At 37.1% G+C, this 12,889-nt stretch overlaps 2 protein-coding genes and 1 long non-coding RNA gene across 3 annotated transcripts; 2 read left to right on the top strand and 1 right to left on the bottom strand.

Moving 5' to 3' along the window:
• Positions 1–562: 562 nt before the first annotated feature.
• Positions 563–2,795, bottom strand: LOC108120120 (nudC domain-containing protein 1). Its single transcript, XM_017233637.3, has 2 exons — positions 1,402–2,795; positions 563–1,341 (listed from the first exon to the last, which is right to left on the bottom strand). Exons 1-2 carry the CDS (start codon positions 2,675–2,677, stop codon positions 857–859), a joined length of 1,761 nt encoding a protein of 586 aa, XP_017089126.2. The 5' UTR covers positions 2,678–2,795; the 3' UTR covers positions 563–856.
• Positions 2,796–2,891: 96 nt separating this feature from the next.
• p24-1 (transmembrane emp24 domain-containing protein) lies at positions 2,892–4,267 on the top strand. Its single transcript, XM_017233640.3, has 2 exons — positions 2,892–3,029; positions 3,112–4,267. Exon 2 carries the CDS (start codon positions 3,269–3,271, stop codon positions 3,947–3,949), a length of 681 nt encoding a protein of 226 aa, XP_017089129.1. The 5' UTR covers positions 2,892–3,029; positions 3,112–3,268; the 3' UTR covers positions 3,950–4,267.
• A 5,008-nt stretch (positions 4,268–9,275) lies between these two features.
• On the top strand, positions 9,276–12,303 carry LOC138927176 (uncharacterized). Its single transcript, XR_011443712.1, has 3 exons — positions 9,276–9,357; positions 11,817–12,005; positions 12,076–12,303. It is a non-coding gene; the product is annotated as an uncharacterized lncRNA (long non-coding RNA).
• Positions 12,304–12,889: the final 586 nt, after the last annotated feature.

Genomic DNA, 12,889 nt, shown 5'->3' with positions numbered 1-12,889 from the left:
GCCGGTACACTTTGAAGAAGGTTCTGGAAAAAATAATTTCATAATAATGGAAATACAATTTAGGATATCAAAAGATACATTATCCCTGTAACATTTTCATTCTAAAGGAGTATGGTTTTGAAGGATTAAAGGGTTTAATGGTTCCTAGTATGCTTTTAGGATGGAAATTAATTGTTTTTCCAAAAGTAGTTTGTATTTTAGTTTGTTTATTACCTTTTAGTTTGTAGTTTAGACTTTTTATTATAAAATAAAGGATTTATAATAAAAGTATCTATCAATATTGTTGAATTATATTGAAGAAAATGGAGTTATATTGGAAGAAACTTTAAAAAGCTTCCACCAGGACCTGGATTTATGATTTAAAAAATTAATAACATTAATAATTTTTATTTCACAGATTTCTGGTGAAGGATTTCCAAGGATTAGTTGTAGAATCTATTAAGTATCATCATAACCATCCATATGTCTTTAAATTTAAGTAAAAAAATGTAAAAAAAACCTTAAGATTTAATAAACTTTTAGATATATTTCTCAAAGAACTATCAAGATCTTGATAGCTGGCTCTTTATTTTATCAAGACTCTTTAAGAAATAGATTTTAATTCTTAAGATACCATTTCCGCCAATGGTAATAGTATATTTAACTAAAACTAGGATATGTTACTGCTGTTAACCTAGACTTTGTTTATAACAAACGAACCACAGATTTTAAATGGTTTCTTTCCTGAAATATATGTATGTATATGTATGTATGGGGTCAGGGGTCAGGTGCCAGCGGGCACAGGACTAGGACCAAGGAAATGCGTTTATTGTCAACGACTAATTTATATGGTAACGGTAAAGGTATAGTAGCAACGTTACACCTGCAGATGCAGCAGGGCATACTCAGTCAGAATAGTGATCAGGTTGGGGGCCGTGGAAACGCCGATGATGTCGCCGACGGTCTCGTCCAGGGTGACCAGGCTCTGCTTGCCGACCACCACGGGCGGACCGTTGCGCCTGCGCAGTCCCTCGGCGTTGTCGTGACGGGCACGATAGACGAGGACGTGGCGATAGCTCTCGCAGATGGCCACGAATTCCATGTTCGGGCAGCAGACGGTGTACTTTCGCTCCGCCTTGGAGGCCTGAACGTAGCCGAAGGCATGCAGCTGTCCCTCGTGGCGCACGTTCCATTCGTCTGGGCGAGTGGGCTGGTACATCTGCAGCCAGAGGGCGGCGTCCACGCCCTGGCGAGTGGAAAAGGCAGGCGGAAAGCCGGCACGCAGCGTGGTGTTGAACAGCAGGGGCGTCGAGCCCATGAATATGGTGTGAGTGATGCAGCCAGCCGGCAGGTTGAAACGAACTGCAAGCGAGTGGGAAAAGTTTCATAAAATAATCTTCCATTAGATAGCTCTTGTCTTACCCATCTTGATCTCCTCGTCTTCGAAGGGAACATCGCACTCCTCCACTGGATCCTCCAGGTTGGGTATTGGCAACTGTGGATCAGGCAAGGGGTCAGCTTCCTCGGCGTCGGCGTCCATATCGCTTTCGTCCGGACCGGTGCCCTCCTCGATGAACAAACGCGGCCAGCGCAGTGGCTCCTGCTTAATCAATGTCAGCTTGTTGGGGCCAAAGCTCCAGGTGGTGAGCTCGTTGTCCACACGTCCGAACAGGGTACCAGCAATCAGCACCCGGCCCAAGTGCTCCACGTGCACCGTGCTGGCCGTGCAGCGAATTTGAAAATCAGGACGACGCACTTCCCCATCCAACGGAAATCTGATCGACAGCTCATCGTCAGCTTGGGCCCACGAAAAATTGACCGCAGCTGGATCGGCACCGTTCTGGAAGGGGATGACGGGTTCTGGAGGGACGGCCGCAGCTTCTGCAGCTTCTCTTTGGGCCGGCGTCTGGACATCACGGGTGCTGGCAATGATCAGGGACTCGGCACGCGGCTCAAATGCACAGTATAGCACCGATCCGATAGTCTCCAGCTTCTGACAGACTGTGTAGGACCATTCATCGGATCTCGGGGATAGCGTCCAGCGCCCCCAAGTCAGATCATTGTAGTGGACGGTGTTGCGGCGTGTCTGTGTCGCATCCGTATGGCGATGTCCAACATGTGCAGCGACTAGAGAGATCTGTTTACGCTCCTGCACCATGTCCAGGCGAGCGTCGTAGAGGACCTGACCACGGTGATCCAGTCCATTGTCCACAGGGGTGCGGCTGATCCGCTGCCACATATCGTTGCCGGTCCTGGACCGATCGCCTGTATCTATCAAATGGAATGTGTTGATGCCGTCGCAAATGACCAGGTAACGCTCCGACACAAAGATGCCCGAGTAGTTGTAGTCGCCAGGCACGTGGGCATAACCGTCGCCGTGGTCCATCCTGTCCAGGGTGAACACGACACGCTGTCCTCGCGTCCGTCCACTTTGTGGATCGTAGACGCACTGCACCAGTTGGTGCTTCTCGTTCATGAAGTAGGAGGCATACCGCATCCAGGGGTCGCACCACAGCAGGTTGTGCTTGGCGAAGAGTTCCAAGTGCAGCATCGAGTACTGATTGACGTGCGGCTCCAGGCGGAACGGGTTGGAATCAAAGTTCTGCCGCAAAACCGGCACCGGGTCAAAGGAAAGCTTGTAGCCATCAAAGTTTGGGCAGAGCAGGCTGCGGTCCATGCGCAGCTCCACCACCTGCATTTTTATCGAGTTCGGTTCACTGGCTTTAATAAAAGAGACCGGAAAAAAATGTAACAAAAAAATCTAGATGCAAGCTTCGTTCGAAATATGGGAACGAATGGGTCGGAACACGGAAGTGTCAGCTGGAAGGGAAGTTGATTCCAGGGCTGGCACTGCCAACTCGATTAACGAAATTTCTTCGCGCCCAATCGATAGTCGCAACTTTGAAATTCCGATAACACTTACGTGTTCTTCCAGTGTTGAAGAGTGGGCCGCAAAAAGAGTGTTGACACGTGTCAGAACATTTGGTGTTTTTATGGGAATTTTTTTTTTTATTAAAGTAGCAAACAAAACGTAATCCGGGCGACCACTGGTGAGTACTGCCCGGAAAAAGGGCGTATGGAGAAAGAAGGGCCTCCTGGTGGGATGAATCGTTGATTACTTGCCTATTGCAGCTGGAAAACGGATCGAATCGCTGACGGGAGGCGGCGAATTCATTAATAAAGTAGAATAGCAAAAAGTAAGGAGGTTGAGACACCAGCAGCTGCTTCGTGGCAGCGGAGTACCGAGCACATCCACATACCAAATAGCCAGCCCAGCCCCGCCGAAACCATGGTGGCCACCAAAAGTCCAACACATATCCGGTACAACAGCAGTCCGGCAGGCATCCTACTGGTCTCCACCCTTCTGGTGGCCCTGATGCAGTGCACCAGCGCCGTGGAGTTCACTTTCGACCTGGCGGACAATGCCGAAGACTGTTTCTACGAGGAGATCACCCGCAACACCAGCGCCTACTTCGAGTTCCAGGTCTCTGCCGGTGGCCAGCTGGACGTCGACGTCCATCTGAAGGATCCGCAGGGCAAGGTTATCTATAAGCAGGAGAAGGCCACCTTCGACAGCTACCAGTTCGTGGCGGAGCTAACTGGCGTGTACACTGCCTGCTTCGGCAACCAGTTCTCGGCCTTCTCGCATAAGATCGTCTACGTGGACTTCCAGGTGGGTGAGGAGGCGGCTCTGCCGGGCGTCGATGAGCACGCTACGGTGCTCACCCAGATGGAGACCTCGTCGCAGGCCATTCACAAGGGCCTGAACGACATCCTCGACGCACAGACGCATCACCGTCTCCGCGAGGCGCAGGGCCGCAAGCGCGCGGAGGATCTCAACTCGCGGGTGATGGTCTGGTCATCGCTGGAGACGGCCGCCGTAGTGCTGATCGGTCTGGTTCAGATCCTGGTGCTGCGCAACTTCTTCACGGACCGCAAGCCCAGCCAGGCCCACTACGGTCGCCTGTAAAAGGGCACTCCCCTTTTAGCAATAGCAGTTAGAATCATGATGGAGGATTAGGAGCATCGGGAAACATCAGCAGGAGGATTAGCAACAGAAACAGCAGTGCCGCATCTCAATCTTAATTTTTCGACATTTGTTTAAGACCTGGCGTTGGGAGGACCACTCTCGGCTCAACGTATCCATTCCCTTGGGCGTTTCTTTTTGGTGTAACCTGGCCCCTGACATTTAATATTATTTTGTTGAGACCCCACCCGAAAACAGAAACAGTTTTTTTTTTGTGTAAAATACATGCAAATGCAACCATAACTCTGATAGCTAAAACTATATCCCCTGGTGTTTCATTTGGGGATCCTGTGCTGGAATTTCATCGTCGTGGCTTTTGGATATAGTGGATTATGGTTGAAAGAAAGATATTCGATCTTTGAAGAAACACTTGTGTCAATACGGCCCACGGTATGAGTAAGTGGGGAGAGAACAAATGGATAAAAGAGTGGAGAATAGAGAGAAGAGAACTATTTCTTTTGGAAGAATTCATAAAGACAAGAGTGATATAGCTTCCCATTATCTTAGTCATTTTTAAGTCATTCTTTGAGGGACTATCAACATCAGTCCAGACACTAAAGATCTCTATTACTTATCTTATAGGGTTCCTATATTACTGGAGAATATTCTTTGGGATTTTTTAGCGAAAACTTAATCGCTTGGAGTTTCTTTAAAGCTATATATTTTTTTAAAGATTTTTTAAGCTTTTAGCTTTAATATTAGGCTTATTCCAAACCGAAACGGCTTAGAAACGGAGTAACAATTATGAATCAGGGCTTTACTTCCCATCGATCTATATCGAAATTTAAGAAGTATAAATTTTATCGATTTTTGCCAAAAAATTATGATACCCTCCCCTTTGAAAATTTACGAAAATTGGGCTAAGTTTTCGATGGCCAGATTTTATTAGAGAATTATAGTTCATAAAGTTCTAAGACTGGGAAGGTATAACATTCTCTGATTGGACAAGTATGAGCCAAGTTAAGACTAGTTTGGCTTAAAAAAATCGTATTTGGGCGGGTTATATAATACATAGATGCTTTTAGTCAAAATTTCAACTTTTCAGACACTCTTCAGCGAATATTTCCTTTATTTTACATCCGATTCCAAAACTGAATACCATTTATGAATCAGGGCTTCAATATCTTTAAAACTGTAATAAAATATGAAACATACAAATTTTAAAGATTTTTATCACATTTTTATGATGAAACCCCTTAAAAAAATTAGGAAAAATGATTAAAAGTTATAATTGCCAGGTTTTTATTGAAAATGATAGTATTTAAAGTTCTTAGTTCGGGAAGATATGACATTTGTGGATCTGTCAAGTATTAGCCGAGTTATACACTTTTTTGATTATATAATTTTTAAAAAATGGACCAAAATTTGGATAATTTTGAATTTTCTCAAAATCTTAATATTTCCCACACTTTTTACGCAATATTTTATGTATTTTGCAACTAAATCAAAAGAGGAATATCATTTATGAATCAGAGATTCAATTTCGATATTCATACATAGATCATTAAAATTTTTAATTTAAAGTTTTAAAAAATTTTCAACATTCTGTCAAAATTTGTATGTATTTTCATTAATTAGTACTAATTTGTTGGTCTCGAAACAAGCAAGAACAGAGAGAGATAACATTCATAGATCTACCCAGAATAAATGAAGATGTAGCTATGATACCAACCCCTTATAGGCAGATATTAGACCTTAAGGGTCTTTCATTCCTAAATATATTTTCTAGAGTTTTGAATCCTAAAAAATACACAATTTTAAACACAAAAAGTAGCTCTAATAAATATAAATAATAAAAACAGACAACCACTTCAAAAATAAACAAACTTTGTGTTAATAAAATAAAGTTCCAAATAAAACCAATTAATTTTGGATCATGGAAATACCTATATCATCTGCTGTAATCTTGTGTTTTGAGCATTTAAGTTCCATCTGACATTAATCTTTCTAATTGAAAATATATATCTTATCGGCTTTTGGCGTTTTTGGGAGAGTTACTATACCAAAAAAAGAAATACCCCTCATTAAGGTAGGGGGGTGATAAGATTTCTGGATTCCCACATTCGAGGGATACATATGGTAGAGATATATATGGCGGAATAATGCGATTGGGAAACCGAATCGGATGCGCGTTACTAAACGATAATTATGCAAACACAAAATTATTGCCACTGCTATGATAATGATATTGTATATTATAATGTCGCCTCCGAATAGATTCAATAAATCTTATTAACTGTTTTATGTACAAAACTGTCATCTTTCCATTGACTGACTCTGCGGAATTTCGCACACACGATCGAGATGTATTGTTAATGGCGGGATATTGCCAAATTCGGATCTATTCAGGCACAAAGTGTATATATAAATAATATGCTAATTCCGGCATTTGTCTTCATGCCAATTAATAGTATTTAAATCGGTTCGAAACAATGACAGTGACACATCGTAGTCGGAGGCTTTATTGCTCCATTCATCACGAAAATATATACATGTATTTAATAGAGATTTGTAAAAATACAAAAAATAGATGAAAAGTTTGATAAAAATTGTGTTTTTAGGAGGGAAATTAAAAAGGAATTTTGAAATTCTAAAGAAAATTGATAAATTTGTTTGTTTAAGATGGATTTAGAGATAAATAATATGGCTGTTTAAAGAGTTTGTATAGAGCTATTCTTATAAGTTATTCTTCTTAAAGAAAGACTTCAATTAATATCCTTTTGGTTAAAAACTTCATTTATTAAACTTCTACAGTGATAACCAAATTCTTAGATTTTGTATACAATTTTTAAATTTAATTCTAAATTATTTTCTAGCTAGTTTACAGATTTTCAAGCCAATTAAAAGATTTCAAGAGCTACCGAACTTTTAGAGATTTTGAAGACCTTTGGTATGTGTTTTAAACTTTCAAAATATATCAAAGTATTTATAAAATTTTTCAAAAAATTCAAAAAAGATCTTATGATAGAAAAATGGTCAGATCATTCACAGATCTTCTTAGAAAAAAGATCATTCTTAAGATACTTACCATATCTAAGATTTTAAAGGTTACTGTGGTATTTTAAGATGCTGTTTTAACAACGGGTAACAAAAAATTATCATACTTTCAAAAAAAATAGTGATATAAATATAAAAAATAATAGTAAAATAATAATATAAAAAATAATCTTACCAATTGCAAAGAAATCTTGGAACTTGGGTCTTGAAACCTCCATATCTCTTGTTCAATGCATGGATGACCCAAAAAAAAAAACAAAAACGTTTTGGCCCAAAACTATTTGGCTTGGCAACGGCCAACGTAAACACTAGCCAAACGGCCAAATGGCCAATAGGCCAATAAGCCAATAAACTGAACAAAACCAAAAAAAAAAGAGCCAAGTGAAAGGGAAGTTGGCCGAGGTGTCGTCTGAAGGACATGTGTAAATGAATTGTCAGCGGATCGATTGATCGATGCCAGAAATGGGGTTAATCAAACGTAAACGCGGTTTTCATGCCAATTATCCACATTTAATAATAATAATAGTAACCTAATAATAGTTAATAATATGTAGTAACGTGAGCCATCGTCGAGGGTAGACACGTGTCTCAAATAATAGACAATATCTGAGAAATAAAACCGCCTAAAGATCTCATTAAACAGCAATTATTTCAGAGGGTTAAGAGCAGGCCTAGAGGCTTAATAGACATCTGTGTTTAAATTAGAAATTATATAGAAAATATCACATCAATATCAAATCATTTCAACATTTATTATTGGCATGGCCCAATAGACGATGCCAATCAATGAATCGTCACTGTTGGGGCTCCGACCACGCCCCATACTACCTGGTGTGTGCCCCTCTAACCCATGTCTCGGATGACCCCCTTTTGACTTTCCGGCGGTCGCCGCTGTGGCTGCCGGAGTCGCTTCAGGTTTTATGTATCAATTAGTTGTCCGACGACACTGCCACCATCCGTCAATGGGGCATCATTGACTGCCAGCTGCGAGGGCAGTTCAAGAGGTCTCCCATGGTTGTTATTGTTACTTTAAAAAATAATATAAAAAAAAATAATATATATATACATTTTAAACATTTCAGGTCGTTGCAGAAACACGGATGGTTTTGAAAAACAAGCTCTGCTAAGGTCAGTTTTGGTTGGCTGGTATGAAGTAGTCTCTGAACTATATGATACTTGGTACTACATATTATGTACTTCTTGTTCCTAATGAAAGGTTACTGTTTTTAAAATAATATTAATAATAAATTATTCTAAACTATTTTTCATATGATGCAAAAAACTTAGTTTTATTCTTAAAGCATTGATAGAGTCTCTTAACTATATCATACCCGACACTTCTTACATATTCTCACAATAATTACCTCTTTCCTATTTAAATTATAGTATTTCTGTTACTAATACACACTTTTTTAATATAATTAATTTTTTTTTTAATTTAAAATATATGTAAACTATTCTTTTTGTTATAGAAAAGATGCATATTAGCTAAGTTATTGTTGTAGCTTTGATAAAGTCTCTAAACTATATGATACTTGGTACTACAACCTCATCTTCTTATTGAAAACCCATATTCTGTTACTATTACTCATTGTTTAATTAAACGCATATATTTAATAAATAATAATAAAATAAATTTGCATTTAAATAAGAAGTTAATATAAGAAGTTCACGTTATGGTAAGGGCTATGAGTTATATGATACCCGGCACTAACTACCTGGTTACTAATAAACACTTTTAAAGTTTAATAAACTATTTGTTTATTTATTCCTATGATGAGCTTCTTATGTTGATTACTAAAATTCATTATTATGATTCTTAAGAGCTTCTTATGATGATTACTATAATTTAAGCTCTAAATGAGTCTTTAAGCTACAGTATACCCGATACTACCACCTAGTTCTTTGTCTAAAAAAAGTACTTTTTAAGTAAGAGAGTTCTAGAATATTTTCTTGGTAGATCTGATAAAGAAAACCCACTTTTAACTATTTATTTTTATGTTTTAGAAAAAGCCCAATTTTTTCCCAAGTCTCAACTTTTGAAACCACCCTCTAAGCACACGCATTTCTCAAACAAATATGTGAGGAAAAAAAACTCGATTTGGTTTCCTTTTTCTTTGCCTTTTCATTTTCATTTTATTTATTTGTATTTTTTTACATATATATGTATATTTTTTTTAAAGTTTGTTTATCTTTATCAGTCTCTTGGCTTTGCCAAATATTTCGACTGCTTGGCTTTTGTTTTCTTGTCTTTTTTTTTTGTCGCTGCAAGGGGTCACCCCATGGTGGAACTTGCCACAAATATTGATAAATATCTTAACAACAACAAAAAAAATACAAGACATAAAAAAAAGGTATGTAAATCTAGCTGAGGATGGCCCACTAATGGGTGGCGATGTTTGTTAATGCGAATATATTTATTTTCACGAGTAGAATGCACGAGTGAAAGAGAAAGCCATATATAAATTGGATAGAGATGGCAGTAGCGAGAAATTAAATAATTAACAAGCCAGGCAATATGCATATCGAATTTTGTTAGTTATGCCAACCGAATGCAGGGGCACACACTCATAAATAAATAATTATGTATCGCCGATGTTAATTCAAATTGATCGAAAATTTATGAGACCCCAAGAATCGCCACGAGAGGGCCTAGGAAATACTACTAGGTAGGATGAGATATATGGTTTTTGGGGTATGGGGTGTGGTGTCCATTTCCAAGCCCATCACTCTTCCCCCCCCAGGGCAGTTTGGCAATAATTATTACAACACAGTCTAGTCACTAATATACCTCGACTTGGCTTAAATATCGCCTCATAAGCCACAACTAGCTTGGCTTTCTGTTTAGCGTATTTATGCTAAATAAAAAATAAATTTCTTTTCGATTGGTGTGTGTTTTTTAAATGGGAATTTAATTTGTTTAGTTTTTTTATTTATGTTTTTTTTGCATCCGAAATTATTATAACTTTCTTTGAATATTAGGAGCTCTAATATGGTATATAATACCTGGTACTTCTTCCTTAAAGAAGGTACTCTTACTCTACTCTGTATTCTTATATTTTCTTTTCTTCTTAAAAGTTACTTTTTAAAATTAAACTTGAATTTTAAAAGTTTTTTCTGAAGTCCTTCTAACACTTTTTATAAAATTCTAATAAAAATATTGAAGAATAGTCTTCATTCTTTGGAAAGATTTTCTTTAAAAATTTATAACAATTTCAAATATTTTCTATGATGATATTCTATTATTCTTTTATTTTTCTATTCTATTAAAACTTTTCTATATATTTTTTAAGGGAAAACAATCATATTTCTTTACAATTTTACTTATAACATGTCAAAAATATGCATATATCTTAATCATTTAGCCAACAATAGGTAAAAATAAATAATATCTATGAGAAACCCCATAAATAAAGCTACCTCCATTGATGGAATGGGTCTTGAAAAACAAAGACTTACCCAATCCATAAATAGGCCCATTAAAAACATTGTTTTATTTAATCAATTTCTGGGCATCTTGCTTGGATTTAGGGCTCGCCTTTATTCGATTCGATTCGATTCAATTCAATGTTATTCAATTATTTGCATGTCCCGCCTTTGTTAAACTCACTGTCTCTTTCGTATGCCATCAGGCTGTCTCTTTTGTTCCCGTTTTGGCCATTAGTAGCTTTGGAATTTGTCGACCAAATATGCATAAAATATTTGGCCCAAAGATGGGTCAAGGTTTCCAAAGATATCGAGGGCCTACAAATAGAAAGTGGGGGGTTTTTGGTGGGGGGGTTTTATGGATCTATTAGACTTAGAGGTAAGGGGAGTTGGTAACCCCCCGGAGCGAATGCCATGGGAAAATTACATGGCTTTCTGCGGAAAACCGAAATGAAAGATGTCGCTGATAATGATTATACAACTCCAGAGCGACCAGTTCGATGGGATTTGTTTGATTTTCGGTTTTCAGTTTTCAGTTTTTGAATAGACCTGTATTTTGGCCATAAAAACTGTCGAAAAGGTTAACCTTTAATGCGTAGGGTTACCTGCCAGACAGCCCTTTGTGTTCAGGTGCTTGCCATTCAATTTCACTTTCAATCAAAAACACAAATCGAAATAACAAAACTGCTTTATGGCATAATATATGGCCTAAGATTGCAAATACTTTTTAGGTATTTTTTTTCATAGTAATATTTAGTAAAAATAAGTAAAGGTATTATAAACAATATTGTAAAAACTTTAAGTAAAGATTAGATCTTAATATAGGTCTTTGAACTTGAATAGATCTTAATAAAAGATTTCCTTTGTATTAAAAATGGGCTTCTAAGAGGTAAAAGGAGGTTTAAAAGGATTGATTAGGATAAGGTATATAGCGTACATATTTCAGAAAGATTAGGCCTTGAGATAAAAATCTACAAAAACTATTCAACTATCATTGAAACTCTCCATGACTTAAAACATAGATACATATATTATAAAGGGAGTTATTTTCTAAAAACTAAAACAAAAGTTCCTAAAGCTCTAGGTCTTTAAAGGTATATGCTATAAGGTATAAGGTATATGTATATCATATCAAATAATATATAAATATAGGATTTGAAACGTAGATACAAAGTTTTAGGAGTTCCTTTTAAAACCCCTACAGTTTTAGGTCTTTTAAAGTCTTTAAAGTTCAGGAAATAATCATAGATCATGGACCATATATGGTATTTGATTCAGAAATATCTTAAAATCTAAAACATATCATATAATACATAAAAACCCTAAATATTTATTCTTTTACTTAATTTAATTAATTTTTAAACTAATCCCCAATTAACTCTAAAAGTTACGCAATAAGGTAAGCAGGTGGCATTTTTGGTGGCAAGCTGAGGTGAAGATTTTGACCCAAAAGCCGACCTCAAGATACCATCCGGAGGTGGGACGACATGCTTATCAATGTTTAATGTTTAATTCATGGCCCCATCGGATACCATCCGATCCGATCCGATCCGACACGCATTTGCTAATGACACATGTAATATTTCCTCTTTTTTTCATCTTTTTTTGTTTCTATTTTTTATTTATTTATTTTTGGCAAATGTTAGAGCCACAGCCCGATATTTAGCAAACACTTTGCGAAACTACTGCATATGCAAAACAATCATAATAACCGGAAATCCAAGGTGTCCAATAACGAGCTGCAATCCCGGTCCAGACCTCAGCAGACCCAGCTGTCCGGGATTATGCAATACGCCGGAGAACAGACCGGAGGTTGACTGATGTAGCGATTCGGGGCGTATTAATTACATCCGGTCTGAAGGCACGGGATTGAAAAGGCACTTGGAAAAAAATTGTATATTTTAATAAAATATTTGTATATTTAATTATGTATATTTTGATATTTTTAATAAAATAATAAGACTTTTTTAAAAAGAGTTGTTTTCAAAAATCAGTTTCAAAGGCTTTTTTGAGAAATTCTTGTAAAGATTTTCAAATAGTTGTAAAAAGAATATTAATGCAAAAAATTTATAAAATATTAATAAGGAAAATGTGCCCAAGATTTTATAGTTTTTTGTATAAATATACATATATTTTTAAATATTATTATAAATATTAGAATAAAAAACCTTTTAATGGACATGCTAATGTTGTTTTCTCATTTTGAATGTTTTACTAAAACTGCCTTGAAAATTGTCTTAAATTAATTTTATGATTACGATTTTATGTTTAATATTTATGTCTAAGATTACCTTAACTTTGAAATATTTTAAACATTTTTTTAAGTTTTATAAATTAACCCACCAACAGCCTCAAAGTTGCTTCCAAGTTACTTCCTAAATACATGTGTTGGCTGCCTTGTATCTGCAATATTGGCCAATACAACTAGCCAACTTATTTAAACGGTTTTCTGTTTGTTTG

Source organism: Drosophila bipectinata, chromosome XL, assembly GCF_030179905.1.
Source record: "Drosophila bipectinata strain 14024-0381.07 chromosome XL, DbipHiC1v2, whole genome shotgun sequence".
NCBI lineage: Eukaryota > Metazoa > Arthropoda > Insecta > Diptera > Drosophilidae > Drosophila > Drosophila bipectinata.
This window is presented reverse-complemented; position numbering and strand designations above follow the sequence as displayed.